The 16,746-nt window shown below is 31.4% G+C and overlaps 1 protein-coding gene across 3 annotated transcripts in view; it reads left to right on the forward strand.

The window, feature by feature from the left end:
• The window catches only part of Syx1A (Syntaxin 1A), a 403,921-nt gene that overhangs the window by 49,863 nt on the left and 337,312 nt on the right, over positions 1 to 16,746 (forward strand). For all 3 annotated transcript variants that reach the window (XM_075365002.1, XM_075365005.1, XM_075365004.1), the window contains exon 2: positions 12,474 to 12,563. In XM_075365002.1, coding sequence (XP_075221117.1) covers positions 12,474 to 12,563 — 90 coding nt within the window. The remainder of the gene's footprint in view (positions 1 to 12,473; positions 12,564 to 16,746) is intronic.

A 16,746-nucleotide genomic window follows, 5' to 3' on the forward strand; every position in this document is an offset into this window, starting at 1 on the left:
AGAATTATTAGATTTGAAAGCGATATCCGCATTTTATTTCTGAAAATTTTTTTATTTCTCTATGCAGATTTACCTACATAAGTGAGTTTGTGAAAATTCTTTTGTTAGAATGAAAATTACTCGATAAGGAAAAACTTTGCCGATTGCAATTTTGTATAAGTTATTGTGAAACGGTTGATCGATTAGATCCGTTTAGTAACTTTTATTCACCGCTATAATATTACGCCGTTTCTCAACGTTATCATCCGACATCGGATCGTTTAACGATTTATGAATATAATTATTAAGAGCCGCTAATGTATGTGCAAACGGATGTAGTGATCTACTATGAATGACAGCGTCGGTGTGTGAGGGTTTGTGATGTACGCTAAAATCCAGTTTGTTATTGATTTTAGTAATATTCAAATCTAAAAAGACGACAAAATTATTTTGTTCTATCTCCAAAGTATAAGCTAAATTCTCGTTTAATGTTTTAATGAAATTCAAGAATATTCCAAATTGCCTCGAGCTACTCGTAAAACAAACAAAAAATATCATCTACGTATTTATACAAAAATTTGGAATATTTAGAGAAAGGATGAGCACAAATTTTGTTTTTTAAATCGTTCATAATTAAACCCTCCTTTGAAGTGTTAATGTTCTCGTTAAAATAATTTTGATTAAAACAAACATTCAACATCTCAACTCTTTCAATTCTTATAACTCGATTAGTTTTCTGGGTAATTGGTAACTTTAATACCGATAACCGTTTGCGGTGGAATACTTTGGAAACAATTTTTTTTTACATCAAAAGAAAGTAAAGTAGAATTAATTGTTCGGAATTAAATCCTTAATATTTTCGACAAGCACGATTGAGCTTTTAGTACTAAATTTCGGTTGAAATTTACAGTGAGATCAGCTAATATTAGTCATCTTTCTAGACAATTTAACAGCAGGAGCATTAACATATGAAACAAATGAGAGTATAACTCGATCGGGTGCGGATTCATTACTGTAAACATAAAACCGTCATTCTCCCTTCTAACTCCCTTAACTTCTGTTTGAAATTTTGGTGTAGGATTTACCTTAATAATATGAAATTTGTTAGGACCTAAAAATTCAAGAAGTTTTGAAATATAATTAATTTTTTTCGTAAGCGATAACGGTTTTTTGTTTATCTGCAAGTGTAAAAATTATATCGTTCTCTAAGTCCTTATCTTTTACAGACCTAATTAAAGCTAAGTTTCTAACATTATAAAATTCTAAAATTGTCAGTTTTTGCAGCCAAACAACGTTTTTCAGAATTTATCTCTCGAGACGAAATACCTTTATCAACCTTATTTTCAAAATTCAAAACAAGTTCACGCTCTACACCTAAAATTTCTAAATCCTTCTTGTATTTGTTTGATTTTAAGCTGTAACTAAAATCTTTCTATAAAAGTCGAATTTCATGTTCGCTAAACTTCACATCCGTTAAATTCATAAATCTATCAAAAAATACACGATTTTAGTGTTTACCTTTTCCAAACCGACACCCGATCGGCATTTTGCAAATCATTAAGTTTACTTTTTTCTTCGTATATTTTTTGTGTATATAATTGAATTTTTTATGTAGCTTGCAAATCTAATAATAGAGACTCGATATGATGCGATATAAAAACCGATTTTGAATGTATAACTTTAAAGGTAAACGTCTCCTAAAATGGGTTTTTCTATCTTCGACTATCCGTTTGCTAATACCTGCGATTTGTGCTTTTCCGGCCAATTCACTTCTTTCGTCGGTTTATATATCTTGGATTAAGATTGTTTATCAAACGTAATCGAAAAACCAAATGTTCTGCATAGTAATTTTTGGCCGTAGAATTAATTTGAATTGCCGTAAGGCTGAAAAAACTCATCGGAGCTTTTTAAAATAGTATAATCGACGGATGAAGCCGTTAGTCGATGAAAATCCATCGTAAAAAAAGAGAATAAACAAAATATGTTATTTGATTTTCAGAAAATTATTTTAATAAATTACAACAGGTGTTTCGGTACGCACTACCTTCCTCAACCGTTACTAACGGAATACAAAAGCTGAAAGTACATTGCAACGGAAAAGGTAAATACAAAAACTAAAAATGTAAAATACAATACAGTGCAAAAATAGGGAGTTGTTTTTGTTTTTTTTTAGCCGTGCTGAATATAATCGCACCAAAGTAGGCTTACTTATTGAAGTAAATAAACTTTAAAACCAGAAAAAATAAGTGAACCAAATAGGAACCGTACTTAAAATATCAGTATTTTTAAACTTCGGTTTTAAAGATTAAATATTCAGCTGTATCTAGTTTTAATTTAGACGACATGGGAACTTTTTTTAAAAAGGGCGCCCCATGGTACGCGACTTGAAAATTAAAAAAAAACTCTTTTTTTCTACAAATAAAGATACTTTATTATTGGTTTTTAAAGTTGTGGCTGTTATTAAAAACGTAGCTATTATTTTCTGTATACCGCCCCTTTCTTGGCGACAAGTGTGCATTTTTTTTATTTTCTTACTTATAATGCGACTAGGGTAAAAATTCAACCCGCTACTTTTTCGGTAATAAATATTTTTTATTTTATATGCAAAGGATGAAATTTTAATAAAAAGATTCCATTAAAAAAAAAAAACAAAAATCAAAAATACGTGAAGCAATTTACTTGACTCTATATCATTCTTAATTTTTAACTACAAAGAGTTCTAGCGTTATCTGAGAAAAACGTTTTATTAATGTTTACCGGCTGAAGTTGTATTTTAGCAAAACACTTAAAGCGATGAAAATTAAAGTTAATAGAGTTTTCAACCGTTTGGACTTATTTTCCCCATTTTTGCGGGAACAGTTTTATATGATTTATTCCCTGGGAGAATGTCTTCTTTAGCAGCATTTTTCCACCTTCATTTTGGTTAGCTTAGCGACATCAAATTTCTTCAAAATGTTTTCTCGTGTTGCCACGCCATCCTTTCTTCGGACTATCCTTTTCCTTCATCCTTTAAAACCGTTACTCTTTTACTTGCACGGTTCTCACTTCTCGTTATGCAGCCAGACCGATCTTCTTTGTTATTTCTATTACTTTTGTTGTGTTCCTTAAGTAGCTCTTTCCTGATTTTATCCATCGCTTCTGTCATCTGATTTCTTTTCGTACACTTTTTTATCTGTTAGGTTCCAACTCGATGTTGATCTTACAACTACTGTATAAACTTTGCTCATAATACATTTATCGTTTAACATCGTAGTGTATTCCAATAGCTATTTCTATTCGATTACAACTATGATTGTAATTCTATATCACAATGATTCATTGTGATTTTGAATTCATCTGCATTCACCATCGAATCGAGATATCAGAATTTTTCAATTCTACTCGGTGTTTCTTTATGCATTCGCGAGAAATGTATTTATGTAAACGATTGTAGGCAATTAGAATAAAATTTAAAAAAAACAAAAAATAATTCTCGCCCGAAAATTGTTTGTTTGAGGATACGTTTTTAAGTATAGGTAAGATCAATTGATAGCTGTATACCTATACTATAAGTACCTACGGGTAGCTAGATAAACCTATCCCCATTTAACTTGTTCGTTGAACCTTTTTTGTTAAAACGTTTTTGTTTGTGAGTTTAAACAAACTTTGCTCGAAAAAATGTAAATCTGTTTTTACAAAATTTGCAGTACGGTTGACTCGACGTTACTGGCACTGAGCTACAGTGCCAGTATATATTTAACATTACGATAAAGATAGACACTGGGCTGTAATTGTATTTACATCGTAAGTATTTTTCTGTCGAATTTTCACTTAAGCTTTTTTTTTTTTGTATTTATTTCGTAAGTTATTAATAAGCCGTTATTACATTCTGTTAATGTAAAACGTTTGAAAGTTTTATTTTATCAGAACTTTTCCCTCGCCTACGTTTAAATATTTTAGTATACTCGGGCTCTATTTTTTTGAATACTGAAATGTTTAAGTATACTCCTAAGTTTTAACGTGTAATATCTGAAAGAATCAAATTAATATAGCTATTATTCATAAGAGCCTGTAAGAGTTCGCTCAATTCTTTATTTTATTATTCATTTTGATTTTAAGGGCGTATTTATTCATTCTATTGATTTATTTTTATTTCACATGCAAGTAAGATATTAAAAAATTCTACACTATTTGGTACTTTACATTTACCGCTTTGACCAGAACGACACCGTGGAATTTTTTACGATAAGATTTTTAGTCAAAATTATTTCGTTTCGATAGGTATTTGCAACTTTTCATATGATCCTTTTTTTAAACCTTAGCGATAATGAAATAAATAATTTTTAAAATTATATATATTTTTATAACGCACACGAATAAGTGAAAAATTTACAAAAAAACTAAAAAAAGAACAGCTACGGAGGGTTTCCAAATACTTTTAAGTTTTATTTAAAATATGAATGGTCTTATAAAATAATGACGCCTGTATAAAAAAAAAATAGGCGTAACTCAGATGCAACAAATTAATGTGTTGGTAAAAATAAAATATAAATGAGAAGAAACATCCTCAAATTACTACTACAAAACGTGAGCTATGGCTCTAAAATACGAGGATGTATATTATATTTTTACCTCGAGTATTTCTACTCGTTTCTAATACCTTCGGGTAAAATTACTTTAAATACCAAATTGGTCTTAGATCGTATAACATAACGTTTCTAATATTATATCAGGTGAGCGATTTAAAACCGAACTGAGCCGCGGCACGAACTGTAGTAATTTGAGTCGCATTTAACGCTGCTACTATCGGTTAAGTATGTTGCTACTCTCTTCTGTTGTGCCGGTTGCAAATTTCTTCGTTCTTTATAGTAGTTGTTTTATTCCATCGAGGAAAAGGTTGTTATAATGAAAGCTTTTCTGCGTTCTGATCCTGTCCGATTGCCAGATGCACTGTTTGGTTAAAAAATATGGCGTAATACGGGCTCGGTTCAAACAACAAACGAAGTAGACGATCTTCCGTTAGTACTCCAGAGACCATAGCTGATATTCAATGATTGCCTGTCAGAAAAAATGTGTACCTATGTTATCACCACAATCCGGTGTAAAATACACATCTTGTTGTAAAATTCTTCATGATTTATATTTGAAACCCTATCGTGTAACGACTGTACAACAACATAAAACAGAAATTGCGACTGGCTTCTAAAAGCATTGTCGGTGCTGTATTTCATATCAGACTAGACATATTTTCCTTTATCTGGGCACGTTAAATTGCAGAACACTAGGCATCAGAGAAGAGAAGTGAAAATCTTCGAATATTTGAGCGACCACTTCTTGACGAGAAATTCGGTGTATAGTGCTATTTCTGTTAGTCGTATAGCGGGGCCGATATTTTTTGACCAAATTGTCTATACAGAAGTGTGCCGTACAATTTTCGAACAATTATACGCTCAGTTAACAGTTCGTAAAAAAAAAGATTACCTCTTCTTGCAGCAAGACGAAGCAGCGTATCAGCGTACATCAAACGACTCGCTACACGCATTCATTTGGCTTTTACAGAAAAACGAACTGTCAGCAGAGGGCTGTGTTCTCCGCGTTTGCCAGATTTGTCTAGTTGTGATTTTTTCCTTCAAGGTTGTTTAAAGGATAGAGTTTATGAATTCCCGGGACCGCCAAAAGAAGTTCTTTTACAAAACAAAAACGATCGTCAACATCAGTGCAGTTCTCGGATAATGCGCTTCAACATAATGAAAATCTGTACAGATCAAATAGAGAACCCCCTTTTTTTTAAGGTATGATAAATAAAAATCGAACAAAATTCCATTCGGGTTCTTCAGAGTACCTCTGGTAACATTCATCGGCTTCGTCTTATTTTTTCTTTTCTTACTCGGCTGCGAAATTACTTCCGCTTTTCTTTAAATTTCAAAGACTTTTTCCTAGTTCCTCAGTATGTAGAACGTAATCGTCTAATTGCCAAAGGCTTCGCTGTCGTGTTAGCGTTTCACCTTTCCAATTTTAATTTATTTGGTAGCTTATCATATTCACAAATACCTTTCTTAATGACTCTCGTAACAAATTTATTTTAATATTTTTTTCCTAATTTTATTGCAACGAAAAATAATGATTATAATAGTTAAACAAAATGGAAACCTAATTCTCATATGTTCTGCGCGCGCGCGTCTGTACATCTGCTATACCAATTAAATATATGTTCCTGGGAACATAACTTTGTGGAACAAGTACATTTTACGTATAGAAAAAGTATTAACTAAGGAGAAATTTCGTATAAGTTAGTTAGTAATTAAGAATTAAAGATTTTTTTTTCTGACCTCACTGATTACGTGTTATACCAGCGATTTATGATAGTAATTAAAGGTTATAAAAAAATTTAAATCTTTCTCCTGTAATGGGAACTGACTTGATGACTCTGCTAATAAAGTTAGCCAATAAACATTTTATTTTCTTAACGTAATTTTTATTTATATTTGGTATTTTATTATTTTATTTATATTGCATATAAATAACAGGAAATACTAATCTGTTAGCTACCTTTGGTCATCTAAATTTGCGTTTTACGTGATGAAGGAATTACCACTGTTAACTATTTTTTTTATATTACGAATTTTTAAGACGATGGTAATAAATATTTTTAATGGGGTATGGTTCGGTTTTGGTTGAAATATTAAGATTTAATTTTGCGATATTTTTATACTAGATAATTTAAACGGTTTAGGTTTTAATTTTAGTGTTTTAAAGCTTTGAATAAAAACTCTATCTATGATTCGCCGAAATAGAAAGCAAATAAGTTTACATGCTACATACTTTACGTGTTTTTCGATGTATTTATGAAACAATTAATTAGTACAATTATTACATTTTCTTAAATCTCGTGTAACAATTACCAAAATTTATTAACTACTTTTCATTAAGTTCAGGTGAAACATCGAGGCCAGCTTGAAATTATATATTATAATTATTTAATAGTATTGCCGTCTTAAGATTCTATTTTTACTCTTTTACATAGAAATTAATCGCAATATTATGCAAAAAATAATGTCTTTCAACGTCCTATAACGTAAAATTTCTATTATATAACTTATCTTATTATAATGTGATATAACTGTGTAAGCATTTGATAAAATTAATTTCTCTATTAATTTATTTGTTTATTCTCATGAAAATACAGGTTAACGCCCTGATTATACTTGAGTCATTAGATGAAAGATGAATTTTGTGGAGAATGAAGAATCTTAAGCTCGACCCGTATTTTTACTCAGACCTTTCCTGATGAAAGGTAGACGATACCACTCTCCATGAAAGTCGGTTGTTTAAACCTACTTTCGTATTATATTGGTATCGTCAAATTTGATGATAAAGTACTCTTGAAATTTACTGTCAAAAGTTTTATAAGTATACATAAAGGTTTACCCTCTTCAATTGTGTGTTTGTTGATGCCTTTAACAACTCTTCAGAAACTCTGTATTCTAGAGATTTCATCGATGAATTCATCCAAAGAAAAGCCTGTTTTTTTAGCATTAGACCCGGAATTTCTTATTCGGGTTGAAAATTTCTCCTGAAATCTGCGATTAGATTTTTGAAGGAGGTTTTTTATAGCGATTGAAATCATTAATTTCTTTTTCAGTTTTCTTTATTTTGTAGGTATTTTATTAAGTTTTAAGATAACATCGCAACTACCGGTTATATGAAGTACTGTTAGCTTTACGAAATTACTGTTAAAAATTACAGTTTTCAGAACAAAAATTTTAAAATTATTGCGGGGCAGATGTTCATCGGGGCCGGATTCTTTTTAGGTATATAAGTATATAAATTTTACGAAGATGTAACTGCTGACTGACTGAAAAGGATCTCTGGTAACGTTGTGTCCTACCCGTTTTCTACTACATTTAACATTTAATATTAAATTTTAAAAAACAAGAAAAAATGAATAAAAAACCTGCTCATCACAGCTTATTTATTCATTGAACAGTATTATGCAACGTGTTATTAGTATAACGATTCGCTTTCAGAGTTTGAAATTTCTGATTCCTACAAAATATTAGTAAATTATTGAAAATTATTTTATATAATATATTTTTTTAAAGCTAGTAGATTAATAATTGTAAATGTATTTTATAACAAATAATTTTAACGAACCCGATACAGTGTCCTATATCTATCTCTACGGTTTGTGATCGTAAAGAAAAACTATAAAAAATGAAAAAGTAAAAAATATTGTGATTGCGGTTTGATGGATTCATTTACTACACCTTACAGAATGTCAGGTAGGATTAGAAACAATCTGGTTCAAATTTCGTGAATTATTTAAAGTAAGGCCTTCGGAGTTCTCTAAAAAGTTTTTTTCTGATTTATTAAAAGAGAAGACCTTTTAAATAATGTTTCTGAAAAATGTTGATTGACAGTCAATAAAGGGATCACCCTCACTTGAGGGTGATCCCCTCAAGGGGAACCGTGATTACTTGTGAGTAATTTATGAAAATCTCCCAAACTAATATCTCAAGTTCGACTTTACTCAGTATTTAATTTATTTGTAAAAACTGCATAAAAATATTTAAATGAGGAATTGCAATAGATGTCAGTTCTAAAAGTAAACATGACTAACATGGTACTAATAAAGTAACCTGTGATTAGTGTGATCACATCTTTACACGTATGTAAATGTGTATACATAATAATTTATAATAGTAATAATAAACGTTAGAATTTATTAAACAACTAAGAATACATTATAATTGCTTTGCTGTACAATGTAACGGGTGATTCTAAAAGGACTTCACAAATTTAAAAGCATATAAACATTTATTGGTGTAACAGAATCGGTTGAGGTCTCATTCTTTGGAAGAACAATTCAAGTTTGTCACGCAACATTCACTTTGATTCGATATGGCTTCCATTTGTAATGCGACTTACCTCCCGCCTAAAGTCGATTTCATTCCAGACTGTAGCCAGATAGTCGGGCGTTACCTCTGCAGCTGCGGCGTTAACAGTTGGTGACAAGGACCCTACTGTTAGTTCTTCTTATCGGCCTTTGACCCTCTTGCCTGTAATTGGAAAGGTTTTTGAGAACGTTTTGCTATTGTTAGTAGGTTAACTACTGAGCACTTATTGATGGACAGCCAATATGGGTTCTTGCCCGGCAAGAGCACGGAGGAGTGCTCCAGTGTATATAGGTATGTGTTTTTCTGGATACATCTGGGGCTTTTAATAACTTATGGTGGCCCTCTGCCTTGTTTCAAATGTAGAAACGTGGAATGAAGTAAAGATTCTCTCAAGTTATTTCAGCCATCGAACCGTCACCCTCCTTGATGGCAGCTCGGAAATAGGGAAGATGTAGGATCTTCCCTACTTCCAAAGGGTGCCGTAGGGCATTGTATTGAGTCCCCTTCTTTGGATAATTGAATTCGATTCTATGTTACAGTTAAGGTTGTCTTGTGGTTGCCACATTATCGCTTATGTGGATGATGAGCTATTACTGGTTGAGGGGTACTCGCGGAACGAGATAGAACTCCGAGCTGCCTGTGCATGTGAGATTCGTAGGTTGTGGAGTCTGCAGCATAAGATGATTTTTAGTCCAAAAAAACCACGATAATATTGAAGGGTCGGCTGGCCAATTCACGCCGAGCACGAGTTTCAATGGCCGGCCTTCCCATTAGGTATGTTTCTGCTCAGAAATTCTTGGGTGTAATCTTTGATAAGAATCTTCGACTCGTGGAACACCTTTAATATATTGCCAAGAAGGCTGTTGCTGCCTTTTTTGGCCCAACCGCTCAGACTTATCTTACAATTGTGGAAGTGTGGGATCATACAGTGTGAATCAAAACTTGATGTGTTTCGCTATGAAATGAGACCTCAACCGAATCTGTAAGTTATCTAAACAAATTTTTATATGCTTTTAAAGTTCTTTTTAAATCACCCAGCATAATGTTTTCATACAGAAAAAATCTAAAAAACATAATTGTAACTACCTCCATGTTTGCACGACCATAGGTTATTTACTGGATTGAAAGAAATTATATGTTAAAAAAATTAAAGGAAATATAAGCATAAGAAATTATTTCGATTTACTTCTTACACATAGGTATTTAACTCTGTTAATACCTTTCTGTGCTTTTCTACTTTCTTGAATATTAGTAACTAATTCCCATTTAAATAAATTATCACCTCTTGTTTTCAAACATAAGAAGTACTCAACTATTTCCCTCCTTAATATTCAACATTATATATGAACACAATTCAACACTTAATATTCCTATGAAAAAAAACAATGTAAAAATATGTAATAATTTTTAAGTGTTTAATATCTATATAAATGTTTTTTTTTGTTTTATCAAATTATATTTAATTTGGTAAAATATTAAGTATTTTATTGTGAACAAAATTACTTCTAACTTTTTAAATATATTTTAAAACAATTTAGAAAATAAGAATAAATAATTTTGGTAACAGTTTTTGTTTTGTGGAATATGAGAAAATTGTTTTTAATGTAAATTTTGTTAAACATTGGATTTCCATTCCCATGACATTCTGTTTATTCTTTGACGTTCCTTTCTACCGGGTTTTGTTCTGCAGGTTTTGGCTAGGTGCTCGATGAGTCGACATTAGCTATGTTGTTAACGGATATTTCCGTTAAAGATAACTTTTTTAAAACTGTGACGCATACGTGATCCTGTCCTGGATAATCGTGTCGCCTCAGTTGGCGTCGTTCATAAAGACTCAACATTGTGCATCGCATCGCTATCTACTGCATTATTCTCGTTGATTTATCAAAATTATTTTGCTTGATTTTTTGTAAAAAACAAATAATTGAAAACACGATCTAATTTATATGCTTCTCAATTGTATTAATTAAAATTTTATAAGAGCTTAAAATTATAATGTAGTGTGACGAATGAAGTTTAGCTATCCGTAAGTTATGTTAAATTAAATAATAAATAAGTATTTTGGTTAATGCAAATGTAAAAATAATAAGAAATAGATAATCGACAATTAAATGCATTGTATAAAAAATAATTCCTATAGTAGCAAAAATACTTTTATGTAGTTATTAAAACAGAAGAAACAGCGACCGTGCTTCCCGATGTGATTACGAAATGCATGTTTACCGAGTGTCATGCAAGTTTTAAAAATTTTGTCCTTTAAGGCTGCTTATACTTACGGTATATTGGTTCGTCAAACTTTATTCAAACGAACCAAATTCCCTTTTGTTCCTCCTTTGTGGATGCTAACGACAGAGTTTGTGATCGAACTTGTTCTTCCACCTAGTTGTTAGCCGCGTTCTCCGTATATGTGAAGAGAACGAACCGCAGTTCGTCACGATTCACTTACTGTTACCCTTTTCTTTCTTTTTCCTGTTTAGCCTCCGGTAACTGCCGTTTAGATAATACTTCAGAGGATGAATGAGGATGATATATATGAGTGTAAATGAAGTGTAGTCTTGTACGTTCTCAGTTTGACCGTTCCTGAGATGTGTGGTTAATTGAAACCCGACCGCCAAAGAACACCGGTATCCACGATCTAGTATTCAAATCCGTGTAAAAATATCTGGCTTTACTAGGACTTGAACGCTGGAACTCTCGACTTCCAAATCGGCTGATTTGGGAAGACGCATTAACCACTAGACCAACCCGGTGGGTTCACTTACTGCTACCCTGTTGGATTGTGTTTTCACATTATCGAGGAACCTAAAATTCATGAATCCATCTTTCCTGCAGATTTTATCGACAGTACCCGTGGCTGTTAAAAGTGATTATACAAGGGCAGGAAGAGGCGTTAAACTTTCTTTTACTCGATACTCGTGAGAAAATCCGTAAACCGGATTTAAATTTCTTGAACTAGAGGATTGAAACACTGAAACAAAGTTTTCGTCGGGAATCAAGGAAGGTGAAGGGGAGTTCATTATATCTTGTCTGAGAAAAGCGTATATAATCCCGATTTGTTGTATTATAGAATGTTGTCATTTATATCTGACCATTTTTAAGAAAAAAATCGAACTTTCTCAGACAAAGGTTGTCGTTTTTATTTTACTATGTGTGTGTAGAAAGTAGTTCACGTTCACGGATTTAAGTTTGGAGAGATAGGCACCAATGTGTATAGCCCGCGTAATGGAAAAGATCCTGGAAATACTGAGTCCCTGTTATGTGTGCAGTTTCGGGGCATTCTGTTTTCCTCTGGTGCAATATAAAAATTTCTAATAAATGTATATACGTACGTTCGCGTGTCCCTGCGCGTGTGATCGTTTTACATAATATTGTTGTATAAATTGAGTTTAGAGAGACGTTACAGGGCAGCACAATTTCAGTTCCTTTCTTACTGATCACAAATGTAATTTTTGGGCTTAGATATATTAGATTTTCCGAAGTGTTTCTTTTAGTGTTTTATGTGTTTTTTTGATTTTATTCAGTTTCTAAAAATGCACTATGCGGTTTATTAAATTTTCACGTATCCTTTGAGATTTTTCCGTTTTGCCGAATGCTAAAAAAATTTTATGATTGTTTCAGGCTCAGAGCGACGACGATGATGTCGGTCCAGATGATGTCGCGGTTAATGTTGAAGGCCGCGACGGTTTTATGGACGAGTTTTTCGCGGAGGTAAGTTCAGTTTTTTCTCTTGAATTTATTGAAGTTACATTTAATAAATTACGATTCTTAAGTTATAATATGTACTGTGTGCCTATTTTAAATAAGAGAAATAATTAAAAATATGTATTATATAAAAAAATTCTAAAACTGAAATACCATATAAATAAATAGGTCTATAGTTGTTATTCATTTTACAACTTTGAACATTTTTGTCTGTATTTTCACGAATAAGGTTTAAAAAAGAATTTTTGTGTTCTTGCAGCCCCTTACACCATTTTCGAAGCTATAAAATCATGTTATCAGAAATCATATTTTTTATTCTCTTTGTGTTAAAATAGTTTCTTTTTTATTTTTAACTTTCCTATTTGTTCAGATGTGAGGTTCTCATTTCTTCCGTTGTATCTTTTTACCTTATTCTTAAAATTACATTTTTAGGATTCTTTTTAATACTCTTAATTTTTTCTGTCTTTGAGTATGTTTTCATTACATTTTCAAAGCGGCTTAGAAATTGTTGAAATTACTGTGTAAAAAGGATTTTTAAATTTTAATTCTAGAAATTTGATTACGAAGATAAATTTTCATAAATTAAATTACTTCGTGGCGGATAGGTAGCGAGCGTCTCTGTCTTTCATTTGGAGCTTCCGGGTTCGAGTACCCGACCGGATTGACATTTTTCACACGCTACACAATTCATTATCATCCATCAGTAACTGTCAATCGGATTTCTGCCTGTTGCCAGTCGCTGTATAGACAAATAAATTGAAATTTATCATGTATTTGCCGAATTAAATGAATATTTAATCGAAGTTGTGTAGTTATTTTGAAAAATGTACAACAGAACAAACACTTTCTTAATAGATTTTTTATTTTTTTTTTCAACGGAACAGTAACTTCTAAATACGGACGGGTCCTTTAAAAAATAATAAATTATATATTTTTGTTACGAGTCCTATTATTTCCTTTGGGGAAAGTTAAAATTTTAATAATTTATTTAATATGTTGAAGAATATCGTGGATGATGTTACATTTATGTGAACTTATATTTTGAATTTCTCTACTTAAATTTGTCTTCACAAAACCAAAGAAAAATACCATTTTTTGATTATATTTTAATCAAACACTACTTTGCATTTATGTGAAATGCGCAAAAGTTTTTTTTTTTTTAATTATGTGCTGTGTTAACCTATAGTGGTGGTAAGCGGCCTGAGTTGAGTCGCATATTACTCCTAAGAGTTACACACCTAATTTTAAAAACCTCATCCCATGCCAGGTTTATTAAATAAGATGAAAGTAAAACTTTTGATTGTATATATATTATTTTAAATTACGGTACTTCATTGAACCACTTTTGATCAGTTGTAGGTATTACAAGGTTATTTTTTAATACAGTATGCAACAGATATTTAAAAAAAAAATTAATAAATTTATGAAAATGTTTTTCCAGGCAAAAATTGTTTTTGCCTACTGAAAATTGTTTTTAATAAACAATTTTCAGTAGTTGTACGATCATTTTGAAATTGATATTTGTTCGTTAAAATGGTAATAATAAATCCTCAGTTTTATCCTTTCCGCCGAAGATACACAACGTATTACGTAAGCATCTCGTAATTATATCTGCTACGTAGCTGATATTGTGGTACGGTCCTCAGTAGAGAAGAGCACATGTAATCGTTGTCTTCAAAAGGTTATTTCAGATCGACCGTACACTGTTGTGAAGTATTTAATCACGTTTTTACTTAAAAATCCCAAATACTGCTTTATCAGTTTCGCAGTAATGATTGCGCCTTATTATTGCGTTCGTCTTTTATTCGCTGTATCAAAGTAAATAGTTTTTTAATTAAAGTATAAATCCTGAATGAAATAGGAGTTGCTTGAAAAATTACAGATAACTGGAATAACTTTGATCCAAAAACACCTAATTTTGATTCGAATTATTACAAAAATTAATCGCATATTAGGATGTTAATTCGGTTATCTTTTGATTTTTTCGTTCGTTTCATACTGGCACAAAGTCGAATAAGTCTTAAAAATAATGAAAAAAGGGTTGACACATTTTGTTTTTTTGTAGCATTTGTAAAATATTTTAGTTATGAAATTACATAGCATAAGACTATGCAAGATCGATTGTATATCGTTATAAAGCGAGTTACCAAGCTTCAAAATCATTGGCAAAGACATTGAAAGACTAATATAATAGAAGTATAACCATCTTCGTCTTCACGAAACTTAAACGTATTTTTTTTTGTTTTAATAAAAAAATTAATATTTTCAAAGTTACCCATTTCAATTTATGATTGGTAATTATTAATTTTGTTTGTTATTTTTATTATTACAATTAATGTGGACTGATAAAAATTAATTTATTGATAATTGGTTTTCCTAATAAGCTGGCAATGACTTTCTTCTACGTATAACATGTAATAATGTATTCTTCAACTTTTTCTTAAACGAAAGTTGATATATTTTACTTGCAGGTGTTTCTTAAAATCGTAGAATGACAATTCTCTCAGTTTGACTGGAAATTATTCTATTAATAATAATACTCCGAATTTCTTTGCTTTTGTCATCGACTAAAACCGATTTAAAATAAATACCCCGTAAAGATTATAATCAGAATATATTTTCTTGTTGGAGTTTTTTATCGGAATGATAAAAAACCTGCAGAACCTAAAGTATTAACTTTTGTGGGTAATTGATGACCTCTGAAGAAATGTACGGAAAATCAGCTCGTAGAATATTTTCATTCATACGAATTAGGTATATGTTAAACTAAATATATCTTGTAAAAGAAATAATTTGAAATATCTTTCGGTGTAATTATAACACCGAAAGATTTTTCAATTTGGCTATAGTTAAGTTTATTTGTAAACTTTTTGTGCGTACTGAGGTCATTTATTTTAGATTTAAATAAATAAATACTAAACTCTTATTCTCATTTTTATTTAAAAAAATTCGAAATGGTTAGGTTTTAAGAAGCTTGTTAAAAGCTACCCGAGTTTGGTAGCAGATATACTATAATGTGTAATTGCCTATGTATGTATACCTTCCAGTGAATAAAAGGGTTGTTTCCCACTATATATATTTATATATATATATATATATATATATATATATATATATATATATATATATATATGAAGCCGCGCGTTCGCAGCTCGACCAGGATATTGAGGGATTAACAAACTAAAAATCTTATAAATACAATTTGTTACTCTAAAAACATAGAGTAAAATAAGTGATAATAGTAATAATATATGATATAAAAAATAGTTATACAGATAAGGACAAGATTTGTTGACAGACAGTTAAATTATAAAGACTAGAAAACAGTCTAATTCACTAAAAACGTTATAATGACCGCTGATATTAATACCTAATTTTGCGTTTACAGGACAAGATTAGAAAAGTCTAAATTTCATACCATTCAATTCTCTGCAAATATTATTATTTGTACTGTTTACAATAGAACTATCGTACAGTTTATGAATGAATTTAATACTGCTTTCACTAATGTTTACCAATAACTCTCCGAACAACTTCCTGCATTCAACCACTGTTTACACTGGAATGCTTGTGGCGTACTCTTCATTCGTTGTTACCAAACGCTTACTGATAACGCCGTCACACAGTCGAGGCGAACAGCACCTTGCAGATCTATTAACAGAATTAGTCCCTGTTACCGCGACTACGCCGAACACGGCTTCGCAGAAACTACTTGCTTAACTACTCATTCACTACTCCTGTTTTCGCCAATCCTGGCAGTATTTATATCCGCTGGCCTGTAGAACCAGTACTCGCCTTATTCCTTTACTGTTGAAGCATAATAATTTCATCGTCCGCGCCCTTACGTTTTCCCATAAATTCCTGTTCCGGTCCGGTAACCCTTCTCGTCGAACAACAGCTGTTCGGGTGTCATTGTCTTCTACAAAGAACAAATTGTTAAACAGACCTGTTAACGTGAAAAAAGGATCTCTTTTATTTCCTTTCTGGATTCCTTGCATTATTATTTTCTCATACTTCTTAATTGGAAAGAATCCGTTACCTTGGTCCTGTCACAATATCGTAAGCCTTTTTTTGAAGTACCATATAACACTTACCAGAATTGTTTTCTCCTATAGTAACTTGTTTTTCACTATATAACCTCATAATTTCAATGCACTCTTGCACTGTGATGTGCAGCAGTACATTTGGT

Source organism: Lycorma delicatula, chromosome 4 (assembly GCF_047948215.1).
Source record: "Lycorma delicatula isolate Av1 chromosome 4, ASM4794821v1, whole genome shotgun sequence".
In the NCBI taxonomy this organism is placed as follows: domain Eukaryota; kingdom Metazoa; phylum Arthropoda; class Insecta; order Hemiptera; family Fulgoridae; genus Lycorma; species Lycorma delicatula.